Source organism: Acanthisitta chloris, unplaced genomic scaffold, assembly GCF_000695815.1.
Source record: "Acanthisitta chloris isolate BGI_N310 unplaced genomic scaffold, ASM69581v1 scaffold37436, whole genome shotgun sequence".
NCBI classification, from domain to species: domain Eukaryota; kingdom Metazoa; phylum Chordata; class Aves; order Passeriformes; family Acanthisittidae; genus Acanthisitta; species Acanthisitta chloris.
The window spans coordinates 41,177-55,533 of record NW_008678264.1 but is presented as its reverse complement, the minus strand read 5'-3'; the positions used below and the strand labels follow the sequence as shown (position 1 = coordinate 55,533).

Below are 14,357 nucleotides of genomic sequence, written 5' to 3'. Positions count from 1 at the left end.
ATATAACATGAAGAACAAACAAAAACTCTGTGAAGTCTTGGAAGAATTTTGATACTGTTTTTCTAAATATGTTTTATCAAATTAACCAAATAAACATGAAAGCAACTAAAAGCATTTTCATGCTGTTTTAACAGGTTTTGTCAGGTTTTTAGAAGGCTACTACATTGTGTTAATAACTAAAAGAAGAAAAATGGCAGATATTGGTGGTCATGCAATATATAAAATAGAAGATACAAATATGATCTACATTCCAAATGACTCTGTAAGAGTCAGTCATCCCGATGAAGCCAGGTAAATAATGGTGGTAATGTGTGTACTTTTTGAATATCTTCTAAGCAATGGTGAACTGCAGCTAGAAATTTCAGTCATGGATTCCCCTATATTAGCATGTTATTCAGGCCATTTTAGCTTATTTGAATGGGCTACAAGTTCTGTGGCCTCCAGCCTGAACAGTAAATACAACTGTTAAAATTTTCCAGGGCTTTTTGTCCACGTCTTCATGTCATGTCAGAGCTATCTCCATGAGATCTCATCTCCATGAGATCTCCATGACATGTCAGAGCTACAGCTTAGCAAATCTACACCAGAAAGCATCAAATATAAGCATTGCTCTTACAAGGGCAAAGTAATGCTAATACTGGTTTGCATTGTTTGAGGCACTGTTCATTTGTTAGTAGCTCTAGCATGATGTTAATCTCACCTGAAGAGAGCTTTTGTGCCCTTCAAAGAGTGCTGAATAGATTATGAAATGATTCTGGGCTGCCAGACTCTTGTTAATGTTGCTGTTGTAAAGGGTGATAAATTGACTGAATGGTAAGTTTTAACTGCTTCTTTCCTTTTGAGGTTATTTTTTTTTTCCTAAAGACAGAAATCTGAGCCTTTGATCGGCAGGGAACCTTGTTTGAAATGTACAGCTACATCCCAGTGGTGTTTTTATCAGGTTATGGTAACTTTACCTCTATGAAATACCAGGCAAATGGTATCAATAAACTTCTTTTCAGTCTGTGCCAATTGTCAGTAGTCAGAAAGTGATAGTTTATGATAAACTGTTGTCAGGCAATAAATCAAGCTAGTGGCAAATACAAAAAAAAAAATTTCCACTTTAAGTCAGGATTGATCATGAACCTCATTCTCCCCTCTTTATTTAATCCAGATGCTGCATTCTTGTAGAATTACTTGTCAAAACAGTTACAGTAAGATAGGAAGGGAACCTATGGTTAGAGTCAGTATTTATATGTAGTTTAAGTTTGAGATCCTCTGAATGACTTGTCTGTCTGATTAAACTAATAATTTTCCCTTTAACTTGAATTATTTTGCTAGGTATCTGAGAATCTTTCAAAATGTGGACCTTTCTAGCAACTTCTACTTTAGGTTGGTATAGTTACTATTACTTTAAAAAAAATGTCTACTTGCTATAAGATTGTAGTTTTTGCTTTTGATACCCAAGACCTTTAAGTTGATATTCTGGGGAAATTAGACACATGATCATGCTGCTTGTCCATTTTCATCTGTGTCTTTTGAACCTGCTTTCTCTTTCAGCCAATTGGTTAGGAATTTAGTCTCCATTAGTTTAAAAACTATAGAACTATTAGTGGTGTGGTAGAAATTAAACACTGAAATTGCTGTTTCCACTGACTGTTTGGTCTTGCCAGATTATGCAGAAATTCTCTCTGGAAAAGTACTATATTTCAGGGGTTTGCTTGTCCTTTTGTTTTTATTTTCTTGATCTCATTTTCCAGAAATGAAGCTTTGCCTTGGTTCAGAAACAAAAGACAGAGATACAGGTCCTCATCTAAGATATACCCTGTGTGAAGTGTCTTTCCTAGAGCACTCTAGGCATTAACAATTCTCTTGTGTATTGTTTCATATATGCCATGCCTAAGGCAAGTTCATGTGTCCCAACTACTATTGCACGAGATTTTTGGGACAGCAGAAAAATGAGGGAAAAGTGGTGTTAGACCTGGAAGTAGCAGTTAGAAGACTTGAAGACTTTAAAAAATTAAATCCTCTTGCAAGTACCAATAAACATTATCAGCCTACAAGAAAGTCCCTCTTGGAAAATAAAGGCTTCTTGTCACAGCTGAATCCGTGAACACAAACCATATGAAAGTTTCGTGTCTGTTTTGTGCTTTTGCATGGGAAGTCTTTTTCACAGTATAAAACCTCAGGTTTTCTTCCATGCTTTGCCTCCCAGCCCTAACATTACACTTCTCCCCCTCCTTGCTTGGAGATGATGAATTTTTTTGTTTCTGTGGTTGTCCATAGAGAAGGTTCTTATACAATTCTCTAATAAACATTTATCATGGAATGAATCACAGAATGGTCTGGGTTGGAAGGGACCTTAAAGATCATGTGATTGTATCCCCCTCCCATGGGTGGGGACACCTTCCACTAGATTAGCCCCACTGTCCCTGGCCTTGAGCACTGCCAGGGATGGGGCATCTGAACTTCTCTGGGCAGTCTGTTCCACTGTCTCACTACAGTCACAGTACAGAATCTCTACTCTAAATCTCTTTGCTTTTAATTTAAAACCATTCACCCTTGTGTTATCACTGTCTGTCTGTGTAAAAAGTCTCCCTCTTTTTAATAAGCCCCCTTAAGTACTGAAAGGCTGCAGTGAGGTTTCCCCAAAGACTTTTCTTCTCCAGGCTGAAACTGCAGAACTGAGATAAGCTACATACTTAAAGTTTCCTGTGCAGGAAAAAAAAGAGTGAATGACTTGTACAGAAGTATATTTTTGGCACAAATTAAACCTGTGTGGCATAAAATGAAAACTTTCTTACTGACAGATAATTTATTGTTTATGTTTTGGTTTTCATTTAAAAAGTCATTTCATAGAACTTTTTTATGATCTGTGTTTCAACTACATGTTTAGATTGCTTTTCACTTTTGAAAGGAGAAACTTAAGGTGATACTAATATTCTTTCTTATTGTTTAGAATATTTTTAATATATCAGCTTCATTTGAATTGTTCTTGGCTGAAATCATATACCATATTTTTATGCATGATTTTCATATAAATCCTGAACAAAATTAGAAGTTAGTTATAAGAAAACATTTGGTCTAAGGGGAAAGTGGACGAATAGACAAGTTATGTGTCTTACCGAGCTATTGTTTAAATTTGAGGACAGATACAGTTTTTGTGGAACAAGTTTTTGACTGTTTTGCTTTCAGGCAGCAGTTAGAGAGTAGCACTACTTAAATCTCAGAAAAATTAGGTTGTCTGTGTATATGGATATTTCTGGGGGAAATTTTTGGTCTTCTGGACTGCTTCTTGGGACAGGGTGAATTCAGTTTCTTGATATGCTTCGTTCAAAAGGCATGTTCAGTTATCAGTTAAAAGAAGAATATAAACATGTTTTCAGCTCTTGTGAGCTGTAAACAGTTTCTATGTTTGTAAAGCTTCTTTTGGAAATAGTCTGTGTGATTTGCCATTATAGAGTCAGAATCTGTGTATCTGGTTTAAAAGTCTTTTTAATGGATAAAATAGTGCTTTGTTAAATATAAGTACAGAGAGTAAGAGGGTCAGAAAATTCCTCTGCATCTGCAATTATTAACAAATGTTAACTGTCTATCAGTTACAGCTATGATCTGTCTCACTCCCTTCAGTATAATCTTACTGTCCTGAGAATGCCACTTGAGACATTAAAAACTGAAACAACTCAGACTCGTCAAGAGAGTTTTGATATATTTGAAGATGAAGGACTTTCCACACTGGGGGGAAGTGGTAAGAAAATGCACCTAATTAAAACTGCTGTTGTTGGTTGTGAGTACATTTAGAATGTGTTCCACTTAAGTTTTCTTTAGAGAAATGTTCAGGCCTTTTGTATAGGTCAGTAGTCTCCTAGGAGTTGTGAGTCAGTAAAAGATTTTGTAAAGTGCCAATTACAGATGTTTCAATTTGGACAATGTAATTTCTAGGGTTGTGTAATCATTGTTTTGTTAAGTTACATTGCAGCTCAGGGAGATGATTGAGCGTGCTGACATTTTTCAACAATTGATTATTCAGCTGACTTGTAAGTCTCCCAATAGGAGTGAGAGTGGGGAGAAGTAACTGATTAAGCACATATAAATCTTGTTTGTTTCATGTCAGAGAATACCGACACCAGAGGAGTTATATGAAGTTAGTATCATCTCCATGTACTAAACCCTGTCAGGAAGTGTGAGAAAAATTACTGATTTCAGTTGAAAACTACAGCCTTCATTTTGAATCTAATGTATTTATAGGAGTATAAAAATGACCAGAGAGAAAAACTATTTTCTCTCCCTTTTCCTTGTACACACACACACACAAAAGTTTCCCCTGAAGTTCTTAATAATGGATTTCATTCTGTTGAAAGGAACCTCCACCCCTCCAAGAAAAAGGTACTAGTAATATGGTCATATAAATCAAGATATCAGGAATGGGTTATCACATACTACGATGTCAGAAAGGACCATAAGGAGTGAAGGGAGCAATAATTCTTCCTCTGCAAAGACTCTTACCTGCATGATCCCTCAGGAATCCCTATACTGGCATCATCTCTTCTATGTCTGTGTGAAAACATTGGGAAATTACTGCCCTAATGTTGACCCCATCAGCACTGGGTGCTAGTCATGTATCTGTTCATAGAATGTGTGTAAGAAGTAGCCTCCTGTCACTCAAGAACAAACTCTCTCCAAAGTAATGGTGCTAGCAATAAGAGGGCAAATTGCTGACTAAGTGCTTGTGACCAGGTTCTGCTGAAGGTGTGAACTCCTTCATCCAAATATTTTGTTTACATCAATTTTCCCTGGGCTTATGTCAAGTTGGGTGGCTAGGTAGCAACAGTTTGTCCAACAGCTGCATTTTCACCCACAGTCTGTTAGGAGAACTCCATTTTTTCCTTGTCCAGAACATTTGACTGCTATAGTTGACATACACACTGCTGTGATATAATTCATCCTGCCAGAAACTTCATGTGGAAAAAGTACGCAAAAAATGGTGGTGGTGGTGATAGAGTTCTTGTACTCAGTCTTCTTTGTAAGTTTCAGATTCATTCAATTCTCTTCACCACCTTTCAGTAAACAGTTGTCATCTTGGTCCTGATTTTTGAAACAGAAAAACACTCAGGTTCCAGATAAATCAGAACCTAACTTAATTCTCATGTCTAAAATAGCTACATTTCTTGGTGTTAGTGCAAATTAGGAAAATTACACTAAATTATGTGAAAAGGGATTGATGTGCTTTTTGTCAAAGGGGACAGGGCCGTGCATGATCTTCCAGAGCCTAGTAGGTAACTCCAGAGGTGACTCAGAAGTGAAAAGCTTATAAAGTCCTCCCATGCGTTTTTGCCTTACTGGAATTCACAACTTGATCTGTTTCCCTTGTTACCAAATCCCTTGCTGCTACCCTGCAGAGATCTCTTTTCAGTACTGAAATATCAGTAATTTCTGCATGAAGGCGCTCAACGCCTGCAGTGACTGGCAACCATAGGAAAACTGCAAATCCTCACCAGTGCCAGACTTCAGCATGTGCCTGAAGTTTTCTGTGTTTGGCAAACTGCAAGAACATGAGGAAATGATACACTGAGTTACAGTCAAGGGAAAATCAGAATAAAGATCCAATCACCCTGATTTTAAAACTGTCCAGTGCAGGTAAACTTGCCTCTGAATTGCTAATGCCTTTTCATTGTAACAACTTCCCAGGTGTATTTGGGATTTGCAGTAGGCCCTACGAAAAGTATGTGTGGAATGGCAAACTTCTGGAGGCAGTGAGGAGCACAGTGCATCGTGACTGGCTGCTGTATATTATTCATGGCTTCTGTGGGCAATCCAGTATCCTTTTGCTGTTGTAATGAGTGTTGATTTATCAATTTTTTTAACAAAAAGTTTGAACATTGAATTTTTTCTTTGTCATATAAACACCTTTCAGTTTTAGAATTACTGTTTGGCTTTTATTTTTGTTGCTTTTCTTGGTTTTATGCTGAATAAGAAATATGGTTACTGTTTTATAGCAGGGCCCTGACAACAGGTAGGCTGTGTTCTCAGAGAGGCTCTGTTTATAAGCATGGGATTTGGCAGTAAAGAACTTGAGAGGATTTTAAGGCTCAGCTGTGGTTTATTACAGATATTAAAGTAAAGGAAGAAAAGCTAAACTACTGAATTGCTGCCGCAGGAATTTTCTCTTACTAATCTTCATTAAAATGTATTTTAGTAACTGAGATTTGCAGAAGTTCTTCTATTTACTGTGTTTCTCTTGAAGATGATGGCAGAACTTCAGGCCTGCTGTGTGAAGAGAGTTAACATCAGAACATCTGAAGAACTGTTTTCTTGAATATGTATTGTTTAAAACAGTTAAATGGGAGGAGGAGGGGGAAAATGTAATGTGATAAGAATGTAATATATTACACAGACAGAACCTAGACAGAAAACTCGATCTGTTTTTATGTACCACTATTTCATTTGTGGTCTTACTTAATCAAAGTAGTAGCTGTGAATCTGACCAGCAGGATTGTGCCTGCAACTGCTTAGTGTGTGAGGAAATGTCTACTTTCCTCTTCCCTGTGCCTCCCTTGCACTAAGGAAACAGTGACAGTCATGCTAGGCATCTCATTCTATCCTTTTGTTTTTAGTAAAACAGGGAGAGGACTAGAGGGAATGGTCATAAGCTAAGACAGGGGAGATTCAGAATAGATGTTAGGAAACTTTTTGCCCTGTTAGGGTGGTCAGACGCTGGAATAGGTTGCCCAGGGAGGTGGTGCAGTCACCATCCCTGGAAGTGTTGAAGAGGCGTCTGAATCTGACACTGGAGGACATGGATGAGGGTTTACAGCAGAGTGTCAGGTTGATGGTTGGACTGGATGATCTTAGAGGTCTCCTCCAACCTTGATGATTTATGGAAAAGCTATGATCTATGGAAAGCTTATAAGCAAGGCACCACTGCATCTGTAGCCTGTTTGCCTCTGGCTTTCAGCTGTTGTTACTTAAGTAGTTACAAATTTATCTATTTCTCTACACAAGTAATGAGAGGGTGACTAATACACCTGATCTGAAAAGAGGAGCTCCCAAGCTTTAATCCCAGTATTCACAAAAGCAGTATCTGCAATACAAGGCGAATCTTGTGCCTGTTTCACCTTCATTGTCACTTCATAAAATAGAAATGCTTCTCTTCTGTATGTTGTGAGAAGTGATTTATGTATTGTAATGCAGATTCCCTTTCCAAAGTTCTTAAAACTGATTATTGAGAAGGGCAGTGCTCTCTCCCAGCTGGAAAATCAATTTGGAAGTGATACTCAGCACTGTTAGGCAATTTTAGTGTATCAGATATTTCAGTTTCATACACCTTTGTTAGAATTGATTTTTGTTTGCATAAAGTAAGGGATCAAAAAAAAAGTATGTAAACCTTAACTTCTCTTTCAAGAACTGTTAATATATGGTCGCCCTATATATGTCACTCTCATTGCCAGAAGATCAAGCAAATTTGCTGGAACACGTTTTCTGAAACGAGGAGCAAACTGTGAGGTAAATCAGAAATTATTTTAGGGGTTGCTTCCCCTTACCCCCCAGTGTGAAAGCTTGAGCTTGACTGACTGAAGAACTGAAATGGTTTAGAGGGTTGTCAGGGTTTTGGCTATAAACTGTACTATTAGAAAGTGTTATCACAGGTATCATTACAATAAAGTTGTTAAAATAATAAATGTAGTGATTCTTAACTGGCAATTGTTTTGGTTTTTTTACACTTAGAGATCATGTTATTTCCCAGAGTGAAAATATAAAAATCTAATAATATACATTTAGGGACGAATGGGAATTTAACCTTTGGTGTTGTTCTCACTTCTGTGATTTAGTGTCTTAGAGTTTAACTGTGCTTGCTTTGTAGTGATCAGTTCTCTGCAGTGCATGCAGCCCTCAAGTGTCTTGTCTGCATCATGTGTGTACTTCTGTTTGGTGTAGGGAGATGTTGCTAATGAAGTGGAAACGGAACAAATACTTTATGATGCTTCAGTTATGTCATTTTCCACGGGGAGTTACTCTTCCTACGTTCAGGTTCGAGGCTCTGTCCCTCTGTACTGGTCTCAAGATATTTCAACTATGATGCCTAAGCCACCCATAACATGTAGGTACAAATTATTCTTTGTGTTAGATTATGGTTAGTGCTGTGTCCTAAAGAGGCATCTGAGAGAATACATGAAAACTAAATTTGTAACAATGAATGCATTGCCCATGCCCTTGTGCTTTTTAGTCTTTGGGTAAAAAATGTAAGGAATAAAACCTTCATCTTAGACTTCACATTCAGAAATGGAGTATGAATAGTTTCTTTTTGAAGATGTGAGTTTCAGTTATGTTTATTTTGTGTACAAAGTTAGGTAAATTTATCTTTATATTGTGGATAAAATATTAAACCTGTTGAAAATGGTGGAAAATGTCTGGGCTAAGGTGAGTGGGACCAGGATGATTGTTCTTTGTAAGCATCTCTTGAAAGTTTAAGAAGTCACCTCCAATTTGGGAAAGGGAAACCTTTTTCTAACAGCTTTTGCATGAAAAGAGGGGAAGGTATGTAACTGTATCATTACTATCACAGAATTAAGTATGTATTTCTCGAAGAGTACTTTTAAGGGAGAATGATTTAAGTGACTCTGCAGTGTGATTAATATCATCCTGAGTGTGTATTTGTTGCAGTGGACCAAGCAGATCCTTTTGCACATGTTGCTGCTCTTCACTTTGACCAAATGCTTCAGAGATTTGGCTCTCCCATTATTATTTTGAATCTTGTGAAGGTACAATATTTTTTATGTTATGCTTATTTCTGTAGAGTCTCTGTAGTTTTGATTATGTTCTAAACTAATGCTAGCTTACAAATGGAATATTTTCTTCATAAATGTCATCCTGCATGGTGTAGTATATAACTCCACCTGCTTTCACTACAGTACTTCATAAAATGTTCCTCACATTTACAGACTTCTTCCAGTAACCTTTTACTGGTTTTTTTCAGGTTTGCTATTATCCTTTAGATGGGAGTCCAAATAAATTTACCACTAAATTTAAATTAGCACTAAAAATACTGAAATATTATGGTTCCATACAAAGTGAGGTTTGTAGATTTCTTGACACAAGTGGTCTCCTTACAATGGAGACTTATCTTCTGATGTTTGCGCTGTCTGGTAGAGTCATGGAAGTGTGAGTGGGAGAGAAAACCAAGACATCTGATGTTAGCTAACATGGTGGGAGCTCCACTGCAGTAATCGAATTCACTGCTGAGTGAGAGGCTGTGGTCCAAAGCCTGGAGTCTGGGTGGCTCTGAAATTTAGGTTATTGTATCTTCTATTTGTGTTGGAGTTATTTTTGGTTTGGGTTTTTTAATGTTCTAATCCAGCTGTTTTCTGTGGTCGTGTATGTTCCCACGTTTGAATTTAATTTGAATCATATCTTATATTTTTAGTCTTTAAAAAAATTAGTTTATCATATGAAACTGTCTTCAACTGGAAAAAGCATATTTTATGTGTGTGTAGGATGTGTTCCTAGTATAAAAATACAGTGAAAATACAAAAGGAAGGACTATAAAACTCTTTAAGTTGCAATAAGTGGCAACTAGATAACCTATTTTCAATTTCCAGCAGCTTTTCTGTGTAGGAGTGCTTTTAAGACTGTCCAAGAGTCTGTGGGATCAACTTAGGATACCATTTGTTGGCAAGAAATTTTTTTGTCTCCTGACACGTGAATCATTATCTGCTTTTACTCACAGGCTTTTGATGCAATGGCTGAAAATGCGTCTCTTTCTTTCCCTCTCAGTAGTTGCTTAATATTAAGATGCGAAAATTCATGTTTCTTTATTGTTTTATGTACTTCAAAAACAACAAAAAAGGAGGGTTGAGGGTAAGCCCCCAAATCTGAACACCTTTTTTTTTTATGTATGTTGCTGTTGCACAAATGCTAAGGGCTTCTCTCTCTTGTACTTTCATTATTTGATTTCCTAAAGGTTGATGAAATATAAATCTGTGCCCTCTTGTATCTTTAGGACTAGAGGGAATGGTCATAAGCTGAGACAGGTTCAGATCAGATTAAATGTTAGGAAAAATGTTTTCCCTGTTAGGGTATTCAGGCACTGGAATAGATTGCCCAGGGAGGTGGTGGAGTCACCGTCCCTGGAAGTGTTTAAGAGGTGTCTGGATCTGGTGCTGGAGGATATGGTTTAAGGGTTACAGCAGTGACAGGTTAATGGTTGGACTCGATGATCTTAGAGGTCTCCTGCAACCTTGATGATTCTGTGATTCTATGATATCTGTCTCTTCTAGAAGCTTGTTAATTAGTAATGAATATATTAGGCTTCTTTTGGATTTCTTTATTTGGGAGTGCTGTTTACAAGGTAAAACAGTTTCTGTAGCATAGGTGCAGTATAGGTTTTAGTTTGGGTGGAGTGAGAGGCAAGCAATATTAATACTTAGTGTGCCTGCTTCACGGCCTATTGGATGGTGCTCTGAGCAACCTGACCTAGTGAGTGGCATCCCTGCCTATGGCAGGGGCATGGAACTAGATGATCCTTAAGGTCCCTTCCAACCCTAATCATTCTCTGGTTCTATGAAAACATTTGGTGTCTTCAGACAATAGCAACAAAATTCTAGTTTTTAAAAATTGTTGCAAGACTAGGAGGTGGGAGCTGTTGTTCCCATCTCCTGACAGTAATGGAGGCAAATTTGCCTGAGTCCTCTTATACCCAAGAATTGAATGGGATACCTTCCCTTCTGCCTGTCTTTTTCCTTCTGTCTTTGTCCATTTCATCTATATTTCCACCTTTGTTTTTGTGTGCTCTTCTTTGCTCTTACAGACTTCCATTTTCAGCCAGTGATTATGCACAGTTGGAACAGGTGACTCTTACTTCTAATATAGATCAAAACCAAGAATGTTCAGATTTTTCTGTCTCTTCTGTTCTTAATTTAATTGTACTGGTTATGAAGAGCTGCCCACTGATGTTACAGCCTCCACTTTTAATTTCCATTCTATATACATTCATGGATGTGTATATGTGTATGGGTTGTATACATTTGTTAATGAAAATTAAGACATTAACTTCCTTTTCCTTTTGCTAAAGGAACGTGAAAAAAGGAAGCACGAGAGGATTCTTAGTGAAGAACTTGTTGCTGCTGTGACATATCTCAACCAGTTTTTACCCCCAGAGCATGCAATTATATATATACCCTGGGATATGGCCAAATACACAAAAAGGTAAAAGAGATCCTTTTTTGTGCTAGTGCTCTTAGCCACAATATAAATACTTGTATGCTACTGAATGTGTCACTGTTCAGTTGACTGTAGCTTAGGAAAGATGGGAGAATTTTGTTAAGATCTATGGACAGAATAAAACCCCAGCTTTCTAAAGGATTTTTAAGGTTTTCTGTGGTTTCTTACCCAAGTGGAGTAAGGCCTGAAAACTTTGAAATTCTCTGCAAAGGGGAATTTTAGAGAAAAGCCGTAATAGAATAAAAAAATCTATCAACATTCACTTTTAATTTTGAAATAGTCAAAACACTGCATTCTGTCAGGAGTTTCATTTCAGTCATTGAATTTGTTGAGCTACAAAATTTTGGAAAATGGAGAGGTTTGTATCTGGGTTATATTTAGGTCTAGAACACATGTCCTATGAAGAAAGGCTGAGGGAATTGGGTTGGTTTAGCCTTGAGAAGAGACAGCTCAGGGGTTACCTTATGGCTCTCTATAGCTACCTGACAGGGGTTGTAGAGAGGTGGGGAATGTCTCTCCTGCCATGGCTGCAGGGAGAGGACTCGAGGGAATGGTTGTAAGCTGAGACGGGGAGATCCACATTAGATGTTAGGAAACATTTTTTCCCTTTTAGGTTGATCAGGCACTGGAACAGGTTGCCCAGGGAGGTGGTGGAGTCACCATCCCTGGAAGTGGTTAAGAGGCATCTGGATCTGGTGCTGGGGGATATGGTTTAGGGTTTAGGGGCTACAGCAGAGTGGCAGGTTAATGAGGAGGCCTCTAAGATCATTGAATCCATTGAGGTTGTTGTTTTATTTTTGTCTCCACAGCAAACTCTGCAATGTCCTTGACAGACTGAATGTGATTGCAGAAAGTGTGGTAAAGAAGACTGGATTTTTTGTAAACCGACCCGATTCTTACTGCAGCATCTTGCGGCCAGATGAAAAGTACCTACAATTTATTTGATGTCTAATGAAGAATATCTATTCCTTGGGAAGCTGTTTGGAGTTTCTATGTCAATTACATTACTTCTTACTTTAAGACTTAATTTAGTATGAGAAAATACAATTCATTATTAGGTTACAGCCAAAAGGATTGCAGTCAGAGGCACATGCTAAGAAATGCTAATACAGAATGCAATTATGCTGTTGATGGTCTTCTTATACTGAATTCTTACTTCAAAACTTTATTTGTAACTTGCAATCTGCATCATGTGTCTTCATATAATGCTGTTGAGCTTTTTGAACTTAACCAAAGGAATCCTAAATTTGGATTTTTTAAAAATAGAGACTGTATTTGCTGACTGTTGCAGATTAAGTCTCTCAAGTCCCTGAAAATCCAGAAACAAAATAATTTCCACATTAAAAGTTCAGCAAGTTTTTGATTCACATTTTCATGTTAGGAATCTAATTCATCACTACCCAAATGGGTGTTTATATTTTACCTAAAGAGCTTCTTGGCTTTTTTAACCTCTCTTCATTTAGAAACAGTCTGAGCTCAGACTCTTAGAGCTTTTCTCTGCCATGCGGACACGGCGAGTATGAACTAGCAGGAATAGGATCAGTCTATTTGTGTAATGTTGTGTTCTGTAGAGATGGTGTGCTGAGTCTCAAATGTGATGGGTAGCTTGCCATAGCAGTGCTCTGCTCAGGCTAAGTACCCTTGCTAACTTGAAAATCCTCAGCAGTTCAGGGGTTACTTGTACTGAGCATAGCTCCTCCTCTGCCTCAAAACATCTTGAATTTCTGTTTCATGTTCTCAGGCTCTGGGGTACAATTAAGGCCTGCACTGATTGCAAGATCTGGACAATATGTATGTGTGTTATCTATGTATCTAGCATGTATGCCTAGAATCACGAGATGGAGATTCTATGCCTAGAATCATGAGGGGGAGATTTAAATCAACCACTTTGTGCTTCTGCATGTGTGAGACCTCTGCCTTCCAGTCATTGGCATTGTACCTACTTGAGTGCATGAAAACCTACCTGAGGTTTTTGTGCTCTCAGGACCCAATCTAGCAACTCTTTGTGTTGCTTATACTCTGTTTTATGGGGAACAAAGGCAATATTTTGTGTGGTTCTGGAATATTTCTAGTTCAAGGCTAGATTATTAATGTTATTTTGTTTAAATACAACATCTTACTGCTGCATAGAGCTCTCACTGCTTTCTGCTGTTCAGGGACATCAGTTTTACTCTGTCAGGTTTTTAATTGTCCCCATTCTTAGTTGAGCAGATCAATACATTATACGATCTGTTATTTTTTTAAAGTTATTTTAAAGTCATTCTGTTTTGTTTCTCTTTCAGATGGAATGAATTGGGAGGTTGTGTTGTTTCCACTGGTCGCTTGCAGGTACTAGACAAACTTTGAAAATTCATAGTAATAGTGATGTAGGTCAGCACTGCCAAAGCACCAGTGAACCATTTCACTTAAATACCTGGTTGGTGACTCACAGACTGCACTTAAATGAGTATTTATAGTAAACAGCATTATTGCTGTCCAACCTAGAAATCCAATTGGGAATTAGGGCTTAAAGTTCTTGTATGGTAGAACAAAACCTTATGCTGTTGGAACTGATGTTTGACTGGAAGTAGTCTGAGAAAGCCTGTATTTCAAACTAGTTTCCATTACTATTTAGTCTGTAATGTTAGCAGTGCAGCAAAAGTTAAACCAGCAGCATTTTAGCAGACTGCATCATATAACGTACAGAAGTGAGTTATGAGCATGCTCAACCCTGGTGACATATTCATGCACATGCACATGGGTTATTAAAAGCATCATTGCCAGTGTTGAATATTCTGTACATATTTACAGTTTCTATCACTAAAAGAAAATAAATCTAGAAACATGACTTTCTTTGAGGTCAGAAAAGTACTGACTAGACTGTGAACCTTACAGTACCAAATTTATACCTGAATGTCAGGATTGTATGCTCTGAGTACAGGTCATGTTCTTAAGAAGGGAATGGCCATGAGCTGAGCCAGGGGAGATTCAGATTAGATGTTAGGAAAAATGTTTTCCCTGTTAGGTTGGTCAGGCACTGGAATATTGCCCAGGGAGGTGGTGGAGTCACCATCCCTGGAAGTGTAAAAGAGACATTGGATCTGATGCTGAAGGATATGGTTTAGGGGTTACAGCAGTGACAGGTTAATGGTTGGACTCAATGATCTTAGAGGTCTCCTCCA

At 37.8% G+C, this 14,357-nt stretch overlaps 1 protein-coding gene across 1 annotated transcript in view; it reads left to right on the top strand.

Annotated features, from left to right (window-relative positions):
* Positions 1-112: 112 nt before the first annotated feature.
* FIG4 (FIG4 phosphoinositide 5-phosphatase) overlaps positions 113-14,357 on the top strand; it is a gene marked incomplete at its 5' end in the record, with an annotated part of 50,392 nt that continues 36,147 nt past the window's right edge. The window contains 10 exons of the mRNA XM_009076796.1: positions 113-291; positions 1,321-1,371; positions 3,579-3,727; positions 5,668-5,796; positions 7,382-7,482; positions 7,915-8,077; positions 8,641-8,738; positions 11,048-11,181; positions 12,006-12,122; positions 13,479-13,524. Of these exons, the coding sequence (XP_009075044.1) occupies positions 113-291; positions 1,321-1,371; positions 3,579-3,727; positions 5,668-5,796; positions 7,382-7,482; positions 7,915-8,077; positions 8,641-8,738; positions 11,048-11,181; positions 12,006-12,122; positions 13,479-13,524 (1,167 nt within the window). The remainder of the gene's footprint in view (positions 292-1,320; positions 1,372-3,578; positions 3,728-5,667; positions 5,797-7,381; positions 7,483-7,914; positions 8,078-8,640; positions 8,739-11,047; positions 11,182-12,005; positions 12,123-13,478; positions 13,525-14,357) is intronic.